Source organism: Anopheles coustani, chromosome X (assembly GCF_943734705.1).
Source record: "Anopheles coustani chromosome X, idAnoCousDA_361_x.2, whole genome shotgun sequence".
NCBI classification, from domain to species: Eukaryota; Metazoa; Arthropoda; class Insecta; order Diptera; family Culicidae; genus Anopheles; species Anopheles coustani.
Genome location: NC_071290.1, coordinates 9134867 through 9159346, shown reverse-complemented (window position 1 = coordinate 9159346; position 24480 = coordinate 9134867). Strand labels below are relative to the sequence as shown.

Here is a 24480-nt window from a genome sequence, read left to right as displayed (position 1 = left end):
TTTTGCCGCGTTGTGGTTCTTCTCTAATGTTGAACAACCAGGTGTGATAAACTTCCTGAAACGTCATGCATATAAGAGAATGGAAATGGAAGACATACATGAGTTTTTAGATAGAATGGTTTGCGTGGACAAAATTCTTCATACGGCAATTTTTGATGGTTTGCGAGATAAAGTGGAAAAGCTACTGATTGAATCTCCACACTTGATTAAGGAAACGGATGATTGGGGAAGAACTCCAGTACATTTGGCTTCGTTTCGTTCAGTTCATCTGTTGGGTTTACTGTTGGATTCCAAATATGGATCGGAAGTCTTAGATGTCAAAGACACACATTTTGATTGGACTGCACTAAATTACTCTTACAATTGGTTAAAAACTAATGCTTTTAGTAACAAAGAAGAAACAAAAACAGTGTTGGATGAAGCGTACAAATTTAAAACTGCTTTGCTCGCGGCACCAGGTGCGAGGCGTCATCGTAGAAAAGAATTCTTCAAACGTTTGTTTACGTTAGTAGTTGACTTAGCCTCTTCAAATCCACATTATTTTAGGGCTTTAGTCAGAGAACCACGTGCTTTGGTTCAGAGATGCAATCGGTTCCGTGACAAGTTGAAACGTATTAAAATCAAATTTTAACCTTCAACATTTGTTTTTTTCAATAACGCTTCCACTATGTAAGTAAGTTGAAAACGAAATCAACAAAGAATGTTGTTCAAAAGAACGATTAAATTAAGGAAGTTAGTCAATCGTATGAAAGTATCATTCATTACCATTACCTCAATGATTAAAATTTCCACTAAACTTGAAGATCTCCTACTAGTTACTGACTTAGTTCCTGTTTTTGATTCCTGTTTTTCAATTAAATCATCTACATTCCACATTTGAAACTCAGTTTGATTTACAAAAACAAAACAAGCATGTACAATCTTTACACTTCTTGATAAAAAAAACAGCACATCATAAAAATGCACAAAACCTTTACCGAAGTTTTGTCGAAAAAGGCATAATTTTCGAATAAGCGTAAGTATATAACTCTGAAGTAAAGAGTAAAAAACAAAACTTTTCTCTCACCCCTTCTTAACCGACCATCTCCGGGGTGTCAAGCTTGTTTAGCATAAATATCACTATATTTGCAAAAACCATGTTCACGCTCTAATCACCAAATGGTTTTCTACAAATGATATGTAAAAGGGCAGGAATACATAAATATGCGTAGACACATAACAGTAAGACTTAGAACACAACCCTTCAAAGGAAAGGCAAAGGTGATTTACACAAATTTATACACTCATCGAAACGTGTAAAAGAGCACACTCAAATGCATTTATAATAAAATTTTTCTTTATTACAGCTTTAAAGTAAAATTTAGAGTTGAATAAACATTGAACGAAAGATAGGCACACAAGGGCTTTCGTGTCTCATTTACGTTTCCATTTCGTTCCTTTTCCTTTCCTACAACGATTTTTCTAATTCTCCTCATTAAGACTTCTGAAAACGAAAGGGGCTGAAGGTAGTTGGAATCAAACAAATCAACCATGTTTCTTTCGGTTCTTTCTTGCATTTGAGTTTGTTCAGTATTACAACAAACTTTAACTCTAAACCTTTCGTTCGTTTTTTAACAATTCCACTGTGTTTGGCTGCTACAAAGAATTTTCTTAGAGTTATTTCGACTTCGTATTCCTTGGTGGCCTTATTCGTATCGTTGGTAGTCTAAATGATTATTCATATCTACAACAAATTAGCTTACGCTGAAGTAATCGTTTATTTTGTATGTATTATTAATAATAACCTAATGAAACTAGAGCGCTATTCTACCACCTACCAGGAGCTCGATCCCTTCCTATTTTGTTATCTAACCCATTTTCTTTCCCTCTCACCCTCGAAAACATTCAGACGTTCCTCGGGCGAGCGAAGGTTGACCTGTTCTAGCAATTTCTTCTTGCGGTTGGTGAGCACAGACCGGAGGGGACACAACGCGGTTCAATTCCGCGCTCGGGACATGAAAGTGTGTAGAAGGAAGAGGAGAGAATAAGAGGGAGGGCCCCGAAAGGTGCAACTTCGGTTTTGCTTCGGCAATTTTCAATCAAATTGTTCTGATTGTTCGGATCCCGATTTGGCCACAATTTGGCTTGCTTTACTTCGTGCCGTGCTCCATGGGCAGCTCGCGGCACATGCGCTACAGCCGATGCGCTTTCTCGTGGCTGGTGAGCGACTCGCGCAGATGGGCCTACCGCACCGCTTCTTCTTCTATACAAGCCGTGATATATCCTCCTACGCTAAGTCGAACAATTGTTCAAATTCAAAAAACAAATTAATGTGTTTCCTTACACGTAATCAGAGACGTACCGACTCTGTCCGAACTCCTATGAAGGGGATCGTTCGTTACCTCGTGGTCTGCTTGATTGACTCAAACACCACGAGTTGTGCGACAGCTGTTTTTTTCTGACTTGAGTCACAGCTTGCCTGCGACCATGCGGTCAGAATAACCTTACTTTTCGATAACCTATTTCAGGAAATCCCTTGCACTGCTTCCGTTGCAGCCTTCCGTTTTCTGTACTTTTGATTCTGGCATTTATTTCGTTATGAATTGTGAGTCAATAATACATATTGTTTCTATTAAATGTTAGTGTGATTGAATGCTCATATAAATGGTTTATTAAAAAATTAAAGTATTATTAGCGGCAGAAAACTGTGCTCAATTGACAGATGTAAAACGCAAACGCATGATCTTGCAAAAGCTGTGACCAGAGGTTAATTGATAAAATACAATATGATTTAAAAAAAATCTAAACATCGAGTACCGAATTAGGCGTTATTCATTTTCTTGTTGTAAAACTCTTTGCCTATGATTTGACATAATTTGTTTTCAATTTAGTACACATAAATAATACATACCAAACAAATAACTAGACGTTTTACAATGCGTGCGAAATTAGCCCATCAAACCATGCGTATAAACGAATGATCGACTGATCTCATACGCCTTATTTGGCTACCATTCTGACCACACCCTTTCAAAGCACTTATTCATTTCACATTTCACTGGGTGCGGACGAGTACAGTTGTCTTCGACAATCGTTTTCTTAGCGTAGAGCATTATCGAATGAAGTGGTGCTGAGAGCATTTAATAAAGGGGAACATCCTCAGTGCTGTTGAGTAAGTTTGTTTGTGATCGAGAACAAGAATAATTGTGGTAAAAATCGAGCTTTCAGCGAACAGCAAGTAACGTAAATGACAAACCTTCGTGTCCGACCATAGTTTGATAAAAGTAAACTACACAATGTTAGTTGTTTCTTATACTGTTCTACTCTACGGAGAACGACGTGCTCGGTAAGTTAAGCTACACCGCTAAATCGGAGCAATAGGATAATTTGTTCGTATCCGTTTTGATTTACAAAAGAATTTTCATCAGAAAAGGTGGAGTGACTCATACCTTCTTAACGTACAACGTCATGCTAATCAATTTCATCATCCGACATAATCAATGGCAGTAACCTTAGACATAACCCTCTCGTTGGCTCGTTTGCGCCCGAAGGTATGCAATGGGTGGAACATGGATTCACTTCAAATATTTGAACCGTTGTGTTGCCGTTGAAAGCAGAAACGGTTTCAACTAAACGGTTAAACTAGACAAGATGGGTAGCATAAACCAATGAGTTCAACCGATGAAATGGACGGCATTGGACGGACTACGTGATTTGTTAAATAAGGGGGTAAATTATAGCGATTATTTGCAAATCCCTTCCAACTGCAAAGTACGAGGTGCATAGTGCAAGTGCAAAGCGAGTTGTCGCTCGGTGCTGGTGGTTGTGTCCCCGTATCGCTCCTGCTTTTGATCAGAAAACAGATACCGCTCCCGGTGCATTGTTTTTGAACCAGCGATAATAGGAAGGCGCGAGATGGTGAAAGCCTTTTCTTTTTTACACCAACAGTCGGGATATGATATTCCATACATCTCTCATCATCACTCAGCTTATCAGAAAGATCATTACACCAACAGTTCAGATTGATTGTTAAACAATTTCTGAAAGTCATGAATAAAATATTGTTGCTAAGCTGTTGCGTATTGCAACGGTCCGATTAAAACAGTCCAAATGATGACATAAAGAGGGCGCTACAGGATCGCTGCTCTAGAGTCGGTACAGCGGCACCTAGGCGTGTGAGTGAAGGAACAGCGGCCGATCCCGTGTGTTAATCTCTCCTGCCGGCAGAAAGAAAGTCTGTTGCGTTTGTTGGACATGTTGGTCCTGATGTTTTTTGTTAAGTTACTTGAAAGATGATGTTTGACGGTTCTGGTTGCGAAAAAGGAATGCTGTTAACAATAAATCAAAGGAAAAATGCTCATGACTGTGGAGAACGTTAGTCTGTGATCGGGAAAAAAAACAATTGTGGCAAAAATAAAATCTTCTGTGAGGAGCAATTTCCGTAGACGACAAACCATCATATCGGAATATTTTGTGATAAAAGTGAATTATTTGTCTTAATTTCTTATAAAATTGTTCTATACCACGACGAACCCTGAACCTCTCAATCGCCCTGAACCTATTAATCGAATTACAAAAGACATTCCGTCAGAAAAGTTGGAGTGAGCTAACGTGTAACGTCCGTAGTATCTTATTTAAGTTTTAATCTGTTAGCCTGAGATCCCGGCGAAAATTAGTTTGAATCCATCCTAAAATGAAGTTTGTCTGGGGAGATCCATTTTAGTGCTCAGAGGAATGAATCGAATCTGGTCCCGTCAAGAATTGGCCCATAATGCGTACCCGTGCTGGAAACGTTGTGAAGAAACAACAACAAAACATGGATGTATCATAAAATTCTCATTTTATTAACCCCGTATATTTCTACCTGTTTAAAAAGGAATGGTTCTCATGCTTCAAATGCTTTATAATATTGTACCGGTTTATAATTTTATGCACATAAATTTTATTCTTTCTGATAAAATCCAAGGCATGCACGTTTTAGGTAAAAACAGATGTTGTCTTTGTTCTCCTTTATTCTAACAATGTTTTATTTGTGTTTTTCATAGTGATCGAAACGAACTACCTGAGTCAAGTCCTTCCTTACACTGATCTGTCCCAGCATCGTCCGGATAGTTAAGCACTCGGTATGTTATCTGTTTTTATTCATTCCAAGTCGCTAACAACTATTTCAAACCAAATTGGTAAAAAGGTTTTTTACAGGGCTACGGAATGAATCCGCTTGTGCGCTCTTATATGGAGGGAGAACAGATAAATGTTGATAGCCACTACGTGAATGTCTATTCTATTTTAACAATATATTTTTTTTTCGTGGTCTTTTCATAGTGATCGACGTGAACAACCTCAATCAAGTTCTTCCTTAAATTGATCTGCATCATACGGATTGATAAGCACTCGGTAAGTTATGCGTCATTCGTCAGGAATTTTGTTACTCTGTTATCGTTCCTGGTTCCCTTCAGAGAATCGAGCATCCATTCCACTCAAATGCCCTCATTTCATATATCTTTGAGAGCAGGTTTTGTATCAGTTCGTGGCAGCTGTCACAAAATTAAGGCATTTTGCTCTAGGGATCACTAAATCTAAAAGGTATCCTCAGAGGCGGATCAATATATTCCGGGTCGTCACTCGGTAGGGTAATCGGTGCACTTAAGATATTTCCATTATCCTTAATGTTTTTGCATACAAAGAGCAAAATTTGAGTTGATTGTTCTGTTATTCCACTTGTTCTGAACCCGCTTTGATTTTTTATATAATTTCCGATAGCATTTCTTTTTGGATTTGTTTTAGAATTATACACATCAAAAATTTGATAAGATGGGTAATTCACATTTCCACTATTGGCATGTTGTTGTATAAGTAACTCGTCATATTCACCTAAGTAATCAGAACAAGCTAAAAAGTTCCCTACTATCTTGATTTTGTTGTTCATTATGACCTCCAAATCTTAAACCAAGGCGGCATAATAATTGTCTATTGAAAACTCAACTTATTTTAATAAATTGAAATTGGAACTAGGTCTGCGATGAGGAATATAATTCGCAAAGGTAACAAAACGCATTTTGGCCCGTGAATCGATGGCACTTCAAACGGAAAAATTTTACCGAAGCAAAGCAAAAGAAATCATATTCCACCAAGGCACTGTGGAGCGAAAAGAGCAAATTGCCGGGATAAAATTCAGAATCAAATGTTTTGCAATTTTTTCATTGTAATATCGTCTAATACTATTATATTACACGAAATTATTATGTTTCTGGACAATCCCGCCAGGTGGGTGCTGCAAAACCCACATATGTTTGGACTTTTCTATGCGTGCATTATTTTTTCAGTCTTTTTTTACATTAACTTAAAGATTTTTTTTAGTTTGATATAAAACAAATTAAATTTACTACAAACTTTCATTGAAATCTGAATTAATTGTCATCTGAAAAATAATTGATATTTAAAGCATCTAACGCGGATATAACGTCTCCTAACGAAAAGCTACTAAAATTCACGGCTTTTACAGGTAAGGGTACAAACAGAACAAAGTGTTAGTGTAGGGCACATTATTCCGAGGAATTGTGGGTATAAAAAGATGGGTTTGTGAGCTGTAGAACAAATAAAAGTGACCAATGACTTGGCTTGTCTTTCCTCTTTTACGTGATGTTCAACCATTACCCTGCTTCACATATTTCATTGAATGAGAATTTCAAATATTTCTTACCACACATGATGCTGCATATGGCATGATGGAGACGCCTAGTAGGTGATACTATAAGCTATAAGCTTCACATACGAAGTTAAAAAAACAGGTAAAGTTCGCGCGTATATGCAAAAACAAACCATCATTTATTGTTACAAAACATTCTAGACTATAAGGGGGTATGCAACATATTACAATCTTTTACAATCCTTAGCGATGGCGTAATTACGCCATCCTTAAGGTTTACCTTTAACGCCTTAAACCTTAAGGTTGAAAACAGAAAATTGAAAAAAAAATTAGGAGTTTTGCGAAACCATTCTTAATATTCCTTTCCATAACTGTGCTTGAAATTCGATTCCGGCCAGTATTATAGGAGTTACAGACCTTCAAAGTTGATGGATTTTTTTCACGCAATATTTTCACAAACCTTGACTTTGACGGGCTGTTTCTCAGAACCTGGAAAAACAGAGGCTCTAGTTTTTGCGTCATTTCTTAGTTTCATCTTATAGTTTAAGAAAACATATTTCATTTTTCTGAAATCCAAAAATGAATTTTTGATTTTTATACCAGCTTCGCTCCATCGTGCACGGGTCGCATGATTGTCACCTCTGTCCTAAACCGTCAATCGACTCAATAATTAACATGTACCTTTTGAAATTTCTTCAATCTGTTAAAGGATAGTGTTGATTGAAACTAAGCGGAACCTATTGAAACTTGGAAGGACTGTAAATAAGCTTGTAGAACTCCATCGGACCATTGAGCACATCGCTACAAACACCAACATTGGATCATTTCAACACGAGTTACTGCAATCCAGTCCTAAGACGCCGCATCAAGAAGAGATACCAAGAATTGCTGTATAAAATCAAGCAATGGAAGGCTCCCCTGATGGCACTGACGCAAACGAAACGCCAGAGGCCTACATTTCCGGCGAAACATCCACCGAGGCAACAGGAAGTGAAACGGTGACTCAACTTGCTTCGTCAAACCAAAAGGAGACAAGCAAACCAGATCAAGTCACTAGCAATCCTGACCCAACTTCGAAAAGTCGTCGTGACAAGAATTGCGAAGGAAAGAACGAAAATCAACGAGCCGGAACCTCCAACTCTGGTGCTCCTGTTCGCAAAAAGGCCGACGGAGTGGCAGCATTTCTGGATGGTCTCAGTTATCAAAAACAAATAGCATTTGTGATTCTGTGCCAAGCGGTCAAGCTGATGAAAGATGATAAGACATTTGAATTCAACATAACCAGCGAGGATCCAGAAGGAGGCAAATTTGACGACATCGTAATCCGTTGCAAACATGGTAATCATGCGCTCAATATGTATATCCAAGCTAAGTGCAAAGTTGATGAGACGAAGCAACTTCATTTGGAAGACCTAAAATCCACAGGTAAAAACGATTTATCACTTAGTATGTACTTTAATGATTTTCTGCACCAAAACAAGGATACGAATGAAACGAATGTGTATGTTCTTTGTACAAACATTGGGCTGGCGAAAGATGTTGAACCGTTTGTGGAAAAATGTTCGCTTTATGATAGAGTGTATTCTTTTCTGAAGTGTATGAGCGATGATGTTTATAAACTTGTTGGGGAAAAGATTTACGAAAACACCTCATTAATGGATCATATTCGTGAAAACTCGGATCTAAACCGACTTGCAAAGGAATTAGCCGACTGTATTTATAAAGAAAAAGACATCAATTTAAATGGACCTTTGTTTCAAAAGTATCAACCCGTTATTATAGACATTGCGTCAAAAATACCTGAAGAATCAAAATTATATAGAGTTAACGAAGAATTTTTCAAAAGTCCTGAAGTTGTAGAAAGTAATTTCAAGAGTAGTTTTGGAAAAGCGTATGAAAAATTGTTTGGGCATCAAGACATTTGGGAGGATGTTTACAAAAAACACTTTAAACTCAATCGATTACCTAATAAAATGTCTAAAAATTTGGTGTTGCCTCCAAACGTAGATGAATCGGAAATTCAGAAGTTTTCAGAATCATTCAGACTAGTTTGTAGCACAAAATACGAGAAAAGTGAGTTATTTTCCATTTTGTTTAAATTATTACCACCAACGTTAACTGGACCGGCACACGATTTTGTATATGACAGACTCTCAAACTGGATAATGGAATGGATCGGAAGAGGAGAAGGTGCGTGTTTGAAAAAGAACGATATACAACATTTTTTCAATCTTTCGGAGTTTTCATTACTTTATTTACACATTGAAGGCATATCAAAGGCGTACTGCACAACATTGCAAAACATGGGTTTGCAATGCAAGAATAATATATTAGAGACGAGAGAACTCTACAAAAAACTCAACTTGTGGCTATCAGAAAAGAATGCACATAAAATTAATACGCTCAAAGTGCAGCGAGACAAATACCCTTCGTGGTTCGTGCTTCAAATTTTACAAAGCGTTCAGAAGATCCCGGACAACAAGCTGGCCATTTTATTTTTAGAAGAAAAGGTATATGTAGAAAACCAACAAACAGTAAAGAATGTTTTCTGCGCGATGAATTTCTCGCTCGTTTTAGTGATCGATCGAAGCGAAAGGGCAAATGCGGAATCTGATACTGAGATTTCAAATTGGTGTTTACAGGACAAAAGTTATAAAAAGATGATAATAACAATTGAACAGTCCTGTACTTTTGGAGAAAATGAAAAACCACTTTTATTTCAAGATTTGACGGACGACTGTGAGGGTAAACAAATAAGTAAAAATAACGCTAAGTTTTTTGGAACAACGATTCCGTACGAAGATATATTCTGCGATGACGATGCCTTGACTTTCGTTTCCGATGTTGGAAGCTTTGGGAATGATTCTGTAGTATATCGTAACATTAACAATGAACGATACTGTGAAATAGAGCCCATATATTTTCCGCGCCGGTGGAATCTACGAGGAATGAGCGATAATTCATTCGATTACGAAACTACGGGAATGTTTTGGAGGAATAGTAGCATATTCGCTTATGCGAAAGAGGAACTTACAAGGAAGTATAGTACAGTGGGTAAAGTACCTATTGATAAGTTTTTAGATGAATTTCGAAATCTCGACCATGGATTTAAAAGGTTGATTAACCTACAGGCACAGGGACAGAAAACTACTGCGGAGACAGAAAACCAAAGACCCCAACATCCTCCCGGTTTCACAACACACAACTCAAATTCGGATGGAGAGACTTCTGCGAATATGAAAGCTCATATAATTTTTAATCCAGCCGGAACTGGCAAATCTTTCTACATGATTTGGTTAGCCAATTACCTTCAATTGGTGGAAGGCCCCAAGGGTTTTTGGGTTATTAAGATTAATTTGATAGAACATGCCACAGATTTTTCCGAAACGCAGCTCAATTGTGAAGACACGATAGAAACTAACACAATAAGGTTACTTTTCCAACTGATATATTTGGATTTCTATGTGAATAGTAAATTTGATCGTAACATGACTGAGTTGCGGGAAACAGCCAAAACACTTTCAAAACATCTTCAATTCTCAGAAGGAAATCTGAAGCTGGATGAAAGTGAATTAAAATCGGAGCAATTAGTCCTGCTGAGAATTTTCAAAAGCAAATTCAACAACAAAAAACTCATTGTTTTGATGGATGGGTTTGATGAGATCGCTCCTGATTACAAGGATATGGTGCTTAAGTTGTTAGGAACTCTTCGCAGCCTCGAAGCGGTTTCTAAGATGTATATTACTAGCCGTCCTTACGATTTTAAATCCGAAATGGATGCAGCATTGGGAGAATGTCGATACTATCGCTTGGATAATTTTAACGAGGAAGAGTTTTCACAGTTTATGCATCGATTCCTTTCAGTTCGCATGGGGGAATATGATAACTGGGATAAACAAGTTCAAAGCAACATTTTGGAACTGCACACTAATCTGCTGGAGATGTTTCTCTCAAACATGATATACATTCCTTTGTTCTTATCGATGGGTATCGAGTTGTTGCTGCCAATAGTTAAAAACAACATGAATGAGAAATTAGAGATTAATCCAATTCAAATACTTGAGGATTGTGAAAAACAGTTTTTAACTTTGAGAATGATGGATACTTTTATCGAAAAGAAGCTGATCGTCAGTATGGAGAAGGATGGAATTAATGCTGACACTCCCAGTGCAAAACAAATCGTGAAAAAAGAAATTCAAAATATCAGAAAAACTCATTCTATTCTAGCTTTGTATGCACTTATGCTGAAAACGGAAGTGGAGGAACTCTTATCACAAGAACAACAAAAAGAAGCCGCCAGTTACATAGAAGAATTGAAAAAAGGATCAGAAAAGTCAGGCATTGTGGACGGAGTCGTGGACAATGCGCCAATTTTTATTCACCGTTTGTTCGCGGAATATTTTGCCGCGTTGTGGTTTTTCACTAATGTTGAACAACCAGGTGTGATAAATTTCCTGAAATGTCGTGTGTATGAGAAGAAGGAAAATGAAGAAATACGAATGTTTTTAGATAGAATGATTTGCAAGAACAAAGTTCTTCATACGGCAGTTCTTGATGGTTCGCGGGAGAAAGTGAAAAAGTTACTGATTGAATCTCCACACTTGATTAAGGAAACCGATGATTGGGGAAGAACTCCAGTACATTTGGCTTCGTTTCGTTCGGCTCGTTTGTTGGGTTTACTGTTGGATTCCAAGTATGGATTGGATGTCATAGATGTCAAAGACAAGTATTTTGATTGGACTGCAGTAGATTATGCATACACTGGTTTGAAAGGTAAAAGTTACTTTTTCGAATATACCAAATTATTGATTGAAGAAGCATTAAACTTAGAATCTGATTTGCTCGATGGACCTCCAGGTGCGGGGCGAAATCGTAGGGTAGAATTCTTGAAACGTTTATTTACGAAGTTAGTACTTGACTTAGTCTCTAAAAATCAACTTGATCTAGACATTTCAATAAAAGATCCCATTAGTTTGTATCATCATTTTAATCCAAGTTTAATGTCAGATTTTCAGAAAGACTCAACTCTTTTGTCGGAATGTATCTATCTTGATTCTCAAATGCTTCAAATCCTCCTAGAACATTCAAATGAAAAAATATCATCAAAAGCACCCCGTTTAATACAAATTGCATTCAAGCATCGGTCAATTAATGTTCTTCAGTATTTTATATTGAATCGACAATTCCATTTGCCTGACGTGCTTTCTTTTGAAGACAAGTTATTGGTATTAGTTGCGTACATGCAGGGTGATGAAAGGAAGTTCCGAGATGCTTTTCATAAATACTGTGAGGACTATAAGATCGATTGCTGTGCAGAAAATGAAATAATTTCAGAAGTCGATGCACAAAGCTTTGATAAGAGCATTTTGTTGCGGTGGGAACTTTCAAGGCGATTCAAGGTTCCTTACAGTTTTGAGCTCTCTGGCACTCTCGGTATCGATGTGGGTTCCGAACTGTTGTTGTGTTTGGCATTACATACACAACGTTTGTCAATAGTAGAATACTTGATCCTAAAACTAAAAATGACCGTAAATAATCGGTTCATACAACATCTTGTTCAGATTGATCATATACACTGGCATCAGAGCACCTTGAATTTCCTTGTTCGTAGAAGTGAAGATGGTAGAAATGGTGATGAAACCGGACGAAATCTTTTCCATTCCGCCGTTGCAAAGGCTGGATTAGGTTTTGTAAAATTATTGATTGAATGTGGTTTCAACACAACAGACATCAATCCGAAGGAAAAGAACTGGGATGCTTTCTTTTACTGCGTGCAAAAAAACTCATGGGAAGGTTTGGAAATCTTCAAATATTTGATGGATTTGAGGAAGGAAACCCCATTGGATTGTTTCAATCACAAGGATTCGGATGGAAAGAGTGTCTTTCACTATGCGGCTAAGAACGTCCGATCAATTGCGGTTGAAATCATTCAGGGAAAGTTTTCTACGCCGCTAGAAGATTTAAATGAAAAGCAGATAATTGAGTTCATAAACCTCTTGACCTTAGAGGACCTGAATTCAGAAGAAATATTGAGTTATTGCGAAATAAGTTGGTTGAAGAACGAAGCGATGTGCATTAAAATTTGCGAAACACTGGATAAGAACAATAAACTTAAGTACACTGATTCAATGGGTAGGAATCTTTTACATATCGCCATTCTACAGGAATGGTTTGTTTTAGCAAAATGTCTTATTGAACGTTTTGAGTTTAACGGTGAGAAAAAAAATAGTGAAGAATTCGGCTGGAATGCTTTCTTCTATTACGTGAAAAAATTAAAGAAACAAAACAAATTTGGTCAAGAATCCCTGTCATTCTTTTTGTACATGATTGATAAGTACCCACGATTCGATTGCGTTTATCAATTGGATTCTAAAGGAAAAAGTGTCTTTTACTATGCGTATCACAGCTCTAAGATTTCGAACGCCATCATTGAAAGACAGTTTGGTTTGCCACTAAAAGAAATCACGTTGGAACAGAATGCTAATTTGACAAATTTTGTGGAATCAACGGGTTTCAATCCAGAAGAAATATTGAGTTGTTTTAAAGCAACGCATTTGTCGAACGAAGCGGCGTGCATTAGAATTTGCGAAACACTGGATACCTACAATAAACTTCAGTACACTGATTCAATGGGTAGGAATCTTTTACATATCGCCATACGGAAGGAATGGTTTGTTTTAGCAAAATGTCTAATTGAACAATTTGAGTTTGACGTTGTAGAAAAAAATAATAAAGAAAACAACTGGAACGCTTTCTTCTATTGCGTGAAACAATTAGAAGCACAAAAAAAAATTGGTAAAGAACTCCTGTCATTCTTTTTGTTCATGATTGATAAGTACCGACAATTCAATTGCGTTTATCAACTGGATTCTGAAGGAAAAAGTGTCTTTTATTATGCATATTATACCAGCTCTGAGATTTCGAATGCCATCGTTGAAAGACAGTTTGGTAAACCACTAAAAGAAATCACGTTAGAACAGATTACTAATTTGACAAATCTTTTGCTAACAGGGGGTTTCAATTCACAAAACATATTGAGTTATTTCGAAGCAACACATTTGTCGAACGAAGCGGCGTGCATTAGCATTTGCGAAACACTGGATAGGAACAATAAACTTCAGTATACTGGTTATATTGGTAGGAATCTTTTACATATCGCCATACGAAAAGAATGGTTTATTTTAGCAAAATGTCTTATTGAACGATTTGCATTTGACGTTGAGGAAAAAAATAATAAAGAGAACAAATGGAACGCTTTCTTTTATTGTGTCGCCTGGAGCTTCACTTTCGAAAGAGAAGGATTAGCAAATTTTTTCTCTTACATGTTGACAAAAAACGTCGAAAAAATGTCGAAAAATTGTTTCGACGATCGTGATTCGGAATTCAAGACCGTCTTCTACTATGCTTTAAAGAATCAGCCACTTATCGCTGACAAGATTATTACTGAAGAATTTAAAGCAACAGGCTCAACTTCGATTGAACAACAAGTGTCCTGTTTTGATAAACGTTTTAACAGAGAATGAAATTAGGACCAATAAAGAATTGATGTGGTTCAAAATGATAACTTTGATTCCTAGAGGTTGGCCAGAGCCTTCCTAAAGCTTCTACAGCGCTTGATACCGCTTCGCGGACTGAGCAGTCGTAAGAGGGTAATCGTTTTGCTGTATTTTTTTGTAATTCTCGGTATATGTACCTATATTCTTATATCGCCATACGAACACTGGTATTATATGTATGTAACAGGTATGCAATTTGCAAAATAAAAACAAAAACATATTTTAAGCAAAGATTTATGAGTTCTAGACGGTAAGCTATTGCCAGCAAAATTGAACAAAACAAGAAGCCACATCGAACATAAGTTAAAAAAAATCAAAAACCGATAGTTGTAGTATAGAATGTAATAAGTAAGGTTCATTTGTTCTGCTTATAAAGTTAATAAATATCTTGTATTCATAGTGATAAGAAACTGGTAATAACCATATATGCTTTGGTGTCGTTTTAACTATGTTTTCGTCACATGTCGTCACTACTTCGATTGTAAATAATAAACAAACAAAGGTATACTAAAATTACCATAGTCACAGTGACATTCTTGAGAAATATCTGAGAACATCTGGTTCACTTAGCCCGCTTCCAGGTCCACTGCATTCATGTAGGAATACGTCCCAGTGCCACGCTTATGATCGTAAACCGTTGTAGGCAAAGCTGATTAAAGAAAGGCCTAAAACCGACTGGAAGGAGGCAAGAATTTCTGGGTTGCAATATGTTAGTGCTATTCGAATGCCAACCTAATATTACCAATGCACTTAGTTTTCAGCCAGTTCATTGCGCGTTTATTTTCATCATTGATCTCAATACTGTTCGCATCTTTTATACGCAATTAAATTCCATCAAATGAAAAGATACAACTTGTTGAATTATACGAAATAAAGTTTATTGGCGTTTATTATCCACTATTCTTTATTTACCATTGAAAACGCCAGGCAATTATCCTGCACGGTTTTCTCCAAGCCCGGAGTCGCAACTCCGACGAAGAAGCAAAGGGGTGAGACTAAGTTGGGACACCAGTCGATTGTAGCTAAGAAACTGGTTTTATTGAATAGAATGCGGAGCATATTGAACAAGGATATGCTCCGCTAGCGCTACTTAATCTACCCTACTTATACAATTTTCCCTACTAAATACAGCTACCCTTGTAGCTACGGAAGCAGCAGAGCCTGTGTGCGGAAGAAAATATTACACGCGGCGGAAAATACTATCTTACGGAAGTAAACTTAAGCCGAACTTACATACTAATGCGTGCGTGGGCGTGGCCACGCGCGCATCCTATCCTAATTGCCCTACTATTCTTCCTATCCTAGCTAGCTTCTTTGTGTTGCGCATTACCCTAGTCCCTATCTATCCTACTCTATCTTATTGGCGCGGCCCTAATCCCTATCTATCCTATTCTATCCTTCCTTATCATAATAATCTATATCAACCTTATCCTAGCGACCTATATTTATCTTAGCCTAATAAAGCTTCCTACGCAAGCTCCGCTGAGCTTACGTAGGAGCTTTCCGTCGGTCACAACCATCATAATGTTTGACCCATGTTGCAAGGACCAAATATTTTGTAACAGTTATTCAATTTAAAATTGTCTGCAGAAGTAAATTTGCTTACCTTTTGCAGAAATGAAATTACCATTTGCTTTGGTATAAAGTAAAAGATAACTATTATCTATTTTAGCTTTTTTATGGAGTTTTGTGTACACTATAAACTCGACCGATACTGAACCGTTGCTTATGAAACTTTCCACACATTAAGTTTAACCACTGCAGATGTTATTGAAGACTTGTTTGATTCCTGTTTTTCAATACAATTATCCATATTTTACATTTGAAACTTTGTTTAACTAACACAAATAAAACAAGCATTTATGATGCTTACACTTCTTGACAAAAAGCAACTCATCATAAAAATGCACAAAACCTTTACCGAAGTTTTGTCGAAAAAGGCATAAATTTCGAATTAGCTTATGAACATAGCTCGGATGTAAAGAGTAAAAAACAAAACTTTTCTATCCACCCCTTCTTAACCGAGCATCGCCGGGGTGTCAAGCTAGTTTATCATAAATATCACTATATCTGCAAAAGCAATAATCATGCTCTCATCACCAAATGGTTTTCTACAAATGATATGTAAAATGGCAGGAATACCGTATTTTATCGAGTATAGTGCGCACTTTTTTTCAAATAAAAGGTTTATGAAATACTATCTGCGGAATATTAGTATATTCGGAAGTTACCCAAGCAGCAAGTTACCAAAACGAACTCCTCAATGCTTTTGTTTTGGTTTAGGTGCGCACTATACTCGTATGCGCACTATACTTGATAAAATACGGTACATAAATATGCGTAGACACATAACAGTAAGACTTCACAACACAACACTTCAAAGGAATGACAAAGGTGATTTACACAAGTTTATACACTCATCGAAACGTTTAAAAGAGCACACACAAATGTATTTATAATAAAGTTTTTCTTTATTGCAGCTTTAAAGTAAAATTTGGAGTTGAATAAACATTGAACGAAAGATAAACACAAGGGCTTTCGTGTCTCATTTACGTTTCCATTTCGTTCCTTAACCTTAATTAAGACTTCTGAAAACGAAAAGGGCTGAAGATAGTTGGAATTAAACAAATCAACCATGTTTCTTTCGGTTCTTTCTTGCATTTGAGTTTGGTCAGTATTAAAAAGTTTAACTTTAACTCGTTCGTTATTTAACAATTCCACTCTGTTTGGCTGCTACAAATAATTTTCTTCGAGTTGTTTCGACTTCGTATTCCTTGGTGGCCTTATTCGTATCGTTGGTAGTCCAAATGATTATTCGTATCTTCAACAAAATAGCTTTCACTGAAATAATCGTTTATTTTGTTTGTGAATGTATTATTAATAATAATTTAATTAAACTAGAGCGCTATTCTACCACCTACCAGGAGCTCGATCCCTTCCTGTTTTGTTATCTAACCTCAAAGACATTCAGACATTCCTCGCGCGAGCGAAGGGTTGACTTGTTCTAGCAACTTTCCCTACCACAAAGAGTGAGCACCGAACGTAGTTAAAAAGTTCTTATCGCTTAAAGTGGTCCCAGTGCTGTTGGAGGCTCGTCTGCATGTCCACAACCTTCTCTCCTCTATACGTACACACACACACCCACTGTTTCTAGAATGGCATATCATGTTGGGCCGTGACAAGGACAGCCAGACGGTTCCGCTAGAAGGCTAGAAGATTTTTCCCAAGCTCTGCGTGCGCCGGAACGGGTTCCAGCTGCCGGAGGTGAAGCTGCTGAGGCGGGTCTTCGAGCCGAGCTTGGAGCGGGACGATTTGGCGAGCGACTTGGTGGTGGTGCCGGTCGGTGACGGCGCCCCGGACGAGATGCCGGACGAGCTGCCGGACAGCGTCGAGATGGAGCCCTTGCTGCAGTGACTGAGGGCCATCGGCTTCAGGTAGTTTCGATCCATCGGCGTGATCACCTTGAGCTCGAGACTGTTGCCACAGGTGCGGATGAGCTTCAGCACCTGCTGCAGCGTGTACCATTTGACGTCGACCCCGCACAGCTCCACAATGAAGTCGCCCTCCTTGATGCCACCGAGCTGTTGGGTGAAGGCATACGAATAATACTTCTATGTTAGTTTATTTATAAACATTTATGAACATAGTCTTTGATTGAATATAATCTTTTAAAACTCATCACCAATGATGGGTCAATTTTATGATGAGAAGAAAATATGGATCAAGAATCGATTGAGAATGGTTAATGACATCTCCAATTTAGGAAAAAGAGAATGGACTCTTCACATGTTCAGGGTTAGTTACGCTGCATAGGGTTTGTTTACTTCTTTTCAAGCACGAAAGGATGACGTTAGTTAAAACATTTGGATCTGTTGTTCATCGAGTGTTTTTGAAAATCCAATTAGTCTGTTTCCAAAAGTGACGAAATTCAAATGACATATCTGTTCGAACTAGTGTAATAAGCTGCTGTTTTAATAATAAACGAGATCACAATCTACTACTTTTTCATCTACTTGGTTGGCAAATCGCATTGCACGTCTTTCTTGTGAAGTGAAGCAACAAGAGTTGTTTCTTTTTTGAGAAGCATTTTCTTTTTTCTAACTATCTCTGAAATATCTGTTCTTCCAATCGAGGAATAGTTTGCTTGTTTCAATAATGTTTATAGAAGCTATCGCGATGTTGTCATCAACACCCTAAGTAAGTAATCTCTTTTCGCGAGAAAATATAGTAGTTGTCAATAGTACGCTGTGTTTCTCGCAAGTTTTGTACCGTAAATATAGTTAATGTAACGAATTTGGATTGCGTTGAAATAATTTAAAGATCTCGAACTGTCCTTATTGTAAGACTAGACCTGCGTATTAAAGCCCTCCATTAAATCAACATGTCTTATACAATCTCCCTTGTAGTTTTGTTCGATTTCTAGTTTTTCTTTGATTTTATTTGGGTAAGAGAAGTTGTCATTACTTGAAACTCGAAAGGATTTTGTTCGAAATGAATGACTACGGTTACTAGAATTTGATAAGGGGACCGGATTCTCTTTGCAGAACCCAAGTCCTAACTTACATCCGCTAGGGAGTTGATGTCGACGGTGGAAACCATGACGGGCGCGTCGCTCCGGATGTTGAAGCCGAAACTGCCGACGTCACTATCCCCGCCGGATGCACTGTTCGCACCGTCCACGCCCTGTGACAGCTGGTCGGCGGCATCGTCCTGCAGCTTGAGCGCTCGGAACTCGCGCTCCGACACGTTGCAGACGTCCTTCAGACAGACCTCGCACGTCCGGCTGTCGTTGTAGTAGTTCGTCTTGTTGGCGCACTCGCCGCAGCAGCGCTGCTGGAAGCCACTGCTGTGGGTGCTGTTGCTGCTGTTGCTGCTGCTGCCGTTGCTGCTCCCGCCGCTGCTGCCGTACGGCGGCGACTGCTGCTGGCGCCGATCGAGCGTGCCACCGCCGAGCATGAGCGCGGCGCTGCCCTTCTGCAGCCGGACGCTGCGCGGGGCCGTCCAGTGGCGCCGGGCGGAGAAGATGGCGATGGGGCCGAGCCGGCGGAACGGGTCCTCGATCTTGTGCGCGGTAAAGTCGGGCCCGGTCAGCGTGATGGTGAACTTGGACGTGGCGTTCAGCGTGACGTCGAGCAGGTCGAGGTCGGACTCGTCGAGCCCGGCGTCGGCCGGACCCAGCGCACACGAGCGCTCCAGCTCCAGCTCCTCCAGCTCCTCGCTCGTGCGCTCGTGCGCGTAGTTCAGCACCTTGGTGAGCGCTATCTTGTTCTTCAGCTCCCGGCACATGCGCTGCAGCCGCTGCGCCTCCTCGTGGCTGGCGAGCGACTCGCGCAGATGGGCTCGCCGCACCGCACTCGGCTCCAGGTCGGACTCGAGCGATGCCTCGTCGAAGATGAACGTGTCCTTTGGCAGCGCGTATCGCTGCCGGGCACTTCGGGCTGGCGTGCTGGTGTTGCTGCCGCCGCCGCTGCTGCTGCTGCTGATCTCGCTGCTGATGCCGTGACTGTCGTTGCTACTCGCGGACGCTCCGGTTTTCGTTTTCGCCGTGTGGTAGTGCGCAAGGGCTGCAACGGGGGAAGGAGAAACATCAAACATCAGTACCAGCAGAAGGGCAGCTATTTAAATTTGTTTATCTCGTTTCTTGTTTAGTTTAATTCTCTTTTCTGCGATAAAAAATATAGTTTTAGATTTCAACGTGTTGATTGCTTATTTATTTCCCGGGCCTTCTGCTTCTATCGATCGCCTTATCTTATCATTTTATGATATTTTTCGGAAGTTGTTCCACTGTTACAGATATAGTTTTTTTATACAACAACGTTAATTGAATTAAACGAAACATGATGTTTTTAAATCGAGTGCCGAACTAGTATGGCGTTATTCATTTTCTAGCTTTGAAACTCTTTGCCTATGATTTGAACACATTTCCGATCAATTTATTTTTACTTCTTCACAATTCAACTTCTACGCATTGCATATGAAATGTTAACAATGCGAAGATAGTTCTTTACGATATAGAAGCACGAGTAAACTCTATTTATTTATATCTGAATGAAAGGGTGTTACGAGTTACATAAGGAAAATGAATAATGTTTAATTCAATGCTCACTATTACAAAGATTGTTCAACGCCAAAAGAAGACGATTAGTTCATTCTAACAAATACACTTTGAACCACATAAATGGTAGAAATTGATGGGAAAATTGTTCACCAAGATAAAACAAATTGTTAAGAATAATTAAAGATTTTCAAAACACAAGTTTGAAACAGAGCAGAAAATAGAATCTAAATGAACTATTTGACTAAATTCTAATAAAACTCTTTTAATGATCCTAAGAAGCTGTTTACATTCCATTTGAAACACGCTGAATTAAAACCACGAATGTTTTGTATCGGTCTACCTTGCGTGTTACTTTCCTATCAAGATGAAAATACATCTTCCACCTGAGAATATAAGGCTACATTCGATCGTCTCGTATTTCCTGTTACCTTTATAGTACTCCGACTTAAGCGGAACCAGCCCGGCCCAGCACTCGGGCAGGTACGTGTGTGCATCGTTGCTGTGTATGATGCGGTGGATCTCCCGGTACTCGAGAAATAGCTGCGTTGCCTCGCCGGACAGATCTCGATGACTCTGCGACGGGATGGAAGAGATGGATGATTGCTAGGACTTGGTTGGTCAGGTGGATTGCTTACCTGTGCGTTGTTTGGTCCGTCGCCGTAGTTTTCCAGCTGCAGCAGCAGCTTCTCGTACAGACATTCGCGCGCTTGAGCTAGCATCAGCGCAACCAGTACTTCCAGCACCTGGAGTGATGCGAGAGAAGAGCGTATGAAAATCATGCAAGCCCGACAATCAAGGTTGATTTTTGGGGTAAATAAAACAGTATCAAACCTGTGGCTTCAGGTCCATCGAGGGCGCGTTGGTGAATGTGTCGAAAATGTGGCGGAAGACGCCGGCCGCCCGCAGGAAGTTGTCCACCGCCGCGTCCAGACCCTTCTCCGACGAGCGGTCCTGCTTGGCACCGATCTGCGTGTAAATGGCGGCCAGGTTGAACAGGATGCACGCCTTCTCGAACGCGACCGTCCGTTGGCACGAGGGCACACCTGGGCAGGAGGGGGGAGAGCATGGGTTTAGAGCATGTGCGGTGGGGGAACATTCCTGGCTTGAGGTTGTACCTACCGGTTAGCGAGTCGTACCATTCGAAGTAAACGCCCAGGCTGCGGTCCGGCGGGAAGAAGCGTCTCTCGACGTAGTACAACAGGTTGTAGTAGCGGAACAGCAAGGACACGCCCTGTGCGTCGCGGGTTGGCGTTTTGGCGGCCTGTCAAAAGATCGTATCGAAAGATGGCGATGAGTTGTGTATACTTCATAAACATTCACGCTATACTGAAGCTAAGTTTGAATGCTGTGACATTTTCTCAATAGCATTTACACGATGTCCAATATTTCGTCATACACCACGCGAAAGAAGATGCGACTGATACCTAAGCCTGAGTTTGCAGTTTATATAGAGCTTTCAGAATACCATCAACATTGATGATATGATCCATGAAATAGCAACGAAAATAGTTAACAAATTAACTAGAATCAGGTCCGTCTCAACACTCACCTGTCTAGTGTCGGTGATGTCCGCAATAGCGTCTTCGTAGGTGTGAGAGTTTTCACTGTAGTGCTCCAGGATGAAGTCCGAGAATGGCTCCATGAAGTTCACCTCTTTCGTTTCCTTCAGCCCGAGCGGAATCATCGGTATGACGTAGTCAAGGCTGGAAAGGTTAACGAGACATACGCATAAGATAAACCAATCTTTCTGACACAGATCTGAATTGGCTACACTAACCCCTCGCTCTGGTAGATCTCGACGGACGAGTTCAGCTCGGAGAGCTGCTCCTTCAGCAGCTGCAGGTTGGAGTTGACGAAGCTCAGCTCGAGCGCCACCGTGTCCTTGAGCTTCTTGTTGGTGGTGGCCTTGTAGAGGTTTTCGGCACCCGCCCGTAGCCGCAGCTCCTTGTTGATTTCCTGGTTGAGCTTGCAGCGCTTGCTTTGCAGCTTCCCTCGGCATGTTGCCGCCCGCGGATCCGATCCCTGCAAGAAGACAACAAGGGAGCGATGAGAAGTGACGCTTACATGGTAGACGTTGCGTTAGAAATAGTTCCCGCAGTTCCCCACATCTGTAAAGCAACAAGATGTCGACGAAAGGAGCCATTACGCCGAACGAGCGGTGCGCGTTTATCTAATAGACCGCTTAGGGGTCATCTCACATCACCGCCGCCATGTCTGGATGGTTTCGAAAATAATCAAATTATACCAAACGAGGAGCACGCAGCGATTAGCCTACACTCGCGCGAACAACTCGGATGGTGGGAACACCGGTGGGAGTTTTTCTCGCGCAGATAATAGCAACAAACCACCCTCGTTAACCGCTGCAGAGAGCTTGAGGGCTAAAGGAAGCTTCAACATATCGACCAACCTGCGGTGAGGGAGAGACCTCTTCCATTTCCATTTTGGCAGCAAAGTTCAACGCTTCAACGGAGCGAAGGTACAAATTAACGTCTGCTAGCAATTGGATGAACCCTCAAGTTATTTTAGCCATGTTGGAAAACGTGCCTGATACATACGATGGGCGATGAGTTGCGCTTCCATCAGATAAGCAGGGTCTATCAGAGATACGTGCATACTCATTTCAGTCGCTTCGTGCAGGTGCAGGAATTCCACCGCTACTCCGATGCCGGCTTTCGGCAGCATTACCGTCATAAGACATAATCGGATTGCCGGGAGCAACCTTCCCTGGAGGCAGAAAATGTCACGCGACGCGTAAAAATGTTGTAAACCCCGCTGGTTTGGCGCTGCCCTGGAGGCAGAAAATGTCACGCGACGCGTAAAAATGTTGTAAACCCCGCTGGTTTGGCGCTGGTTTGGCGCTGGTTGTGACACGCAACCAGCGGGTCTGAGATGCCCTCGTGGGCGATTTTGCGCATGCGCATGGGTCAGTAATGGCGGCCCCCGAGTACCCTGTGTAGTGATGGTCATCATGCAAACATAAGTCCGCCAGTTCCATACATTGTTCACAACATATATATTATTTTCTGTTTAATTGATTAACGACGCTAATATACACTATTCTTAATATTAAAATTCACTTAATATCACTAAATACACAAAACAACACTGGAAATGTGATCCGGCCAAGTTTAACGCGATTCCGAGGTACGCCGTCGGACCCACATAGGTCAAGTGGTAGCCAAAACCAACTCCATACAAAACAGCTCCTGCAAATAAAAAGAGATATAAAACACTTAACATGGATAAATAATATAACATATGATAAAATACTCATCTTTTTCCGTTTTCCACCGATGAATTCCTCGAGATCGGATCGGACGCCAGCAGCAGCAGTACCTCACCATGCGGAAGAGTAGCGATGTAAACAACACTACAACTTCCAATTTCGGGCCGAATATGAACCGCAAAGCAAGCCCACGTACAAAATCTTCACTCTTAACGATAATGATCACTAAATAACACTGAAAACATCACTATTTTACGCACTTTATTATCACTGCACTCGACGCGTACCAAGCGGTCCCGGCGGCTGCCATCACTGAACGCTCCCCTGACAGCTTGACTGTGAGCTTGGGTTTGAGACTATGGTGGTCAAAAATAAGTGTGATCGTTGAACAGAAATCGCGTGTGGCGAAAGTTTATCTGTCCTAAAATTGTTTTAATTTGATAATGTTTTTTTTTGTACGGGGTTGAGGTTTCGCCTATTCAACAATTGCATGAAAAATCGGTGATAAAAATAATTTATCCACCCGCAATAAACTTTGTCCACAGGACAACCAAATCCCACAATAATGTAGGCGGTTTCGCTTGGCACGGAGCGATTGAAAATCTGGTCGAAGTGTGAATTTGATTTTCATTGTTATTTTCAAATACATGGTCGTAAATCATATTGAAAATGATGGAATCGAACGCATAATCTCTTTTCTATGTTTATTTCCGTTGTAAAATGTGCTGAAATCATTTCAAGTGCATTATGGACATGCTTTTTAAGTACGTTTAATCTGATTAGTTTTATAATAAGTTTGAAATTGAACCAACTAAGTTTGAATGACCAACAAGGTCATTGATCAAATCGACATTATTTCTTTAAGTTTGGCAAAAATGAAAACTATTTCAAAAATTGACTAAGTCCCAAAAGAGCGAGTACGAAAGTCCGGGGTCGAAGGTGGGAGTAGGATGGCCTGCTAAGCGTATCAACGGTGTTGCACATCGTTTGAAAAGTGTGGGCCAATGAGGGGTGG

At 40.0% G+C, this 24480-nt stretch overlaps 1 protein-coding gene and 1 long non-coding RNA gene across 2 annotated transcripts in view; one reads left to right on the top strand and one right to left on the bottom strand.

Moving 5' to 3' along the window:
* The first annotated feature begins 3133 nt into the window (after positions 1–3133).
* On the top strand, positions 3134–5356 carry LOC131268971 (uncharacterized). The gene is made up of 3 exons (XR_009178983.1): positions 3134–3325; positions 5025–5102; positions 5302–5356. It is a non-coding gene; the product is annotated as an uncharacterized LOC131268971 (long non-coding RNA).
* A 12034-nt stretch (positions 5357–17390) lies between these two features.
* LOC131269019 (rhophilin-2) overlaps positions 17391–24480 on the bottom strand; it is a 50864-nt gene continuing 43774 nt past the window's right edge. The window contains exons 2-9 of the mRNA XM_058271327.1: positions 22017–22261; positions 21789–21942; positions 21359–21500; positions 21071–21282; positions 20875–20982; positions 20668–20812; positions 18745–19745; positions 17391–17762 (exon numbers count right to left, since the gene is read on the bottom strand). Coding sequence (XP_058127310.1) covers positions 17391–17762; positions 18745–19745; positions 20668–20812; positions 20875–20982; positions 21071–21282; positions 21359–21500; positions 21789–21942; positions 22017–22261 — 2379 coding nt within the window. The remainder of the gene's footprint in view (positions 17763–18744; positions 19746–20667; positions 20813–20874; positions 20983–21070; positions 21283–21358; positions 21501–21788; positions 21943–22016; positions 22262–24480) is intronic.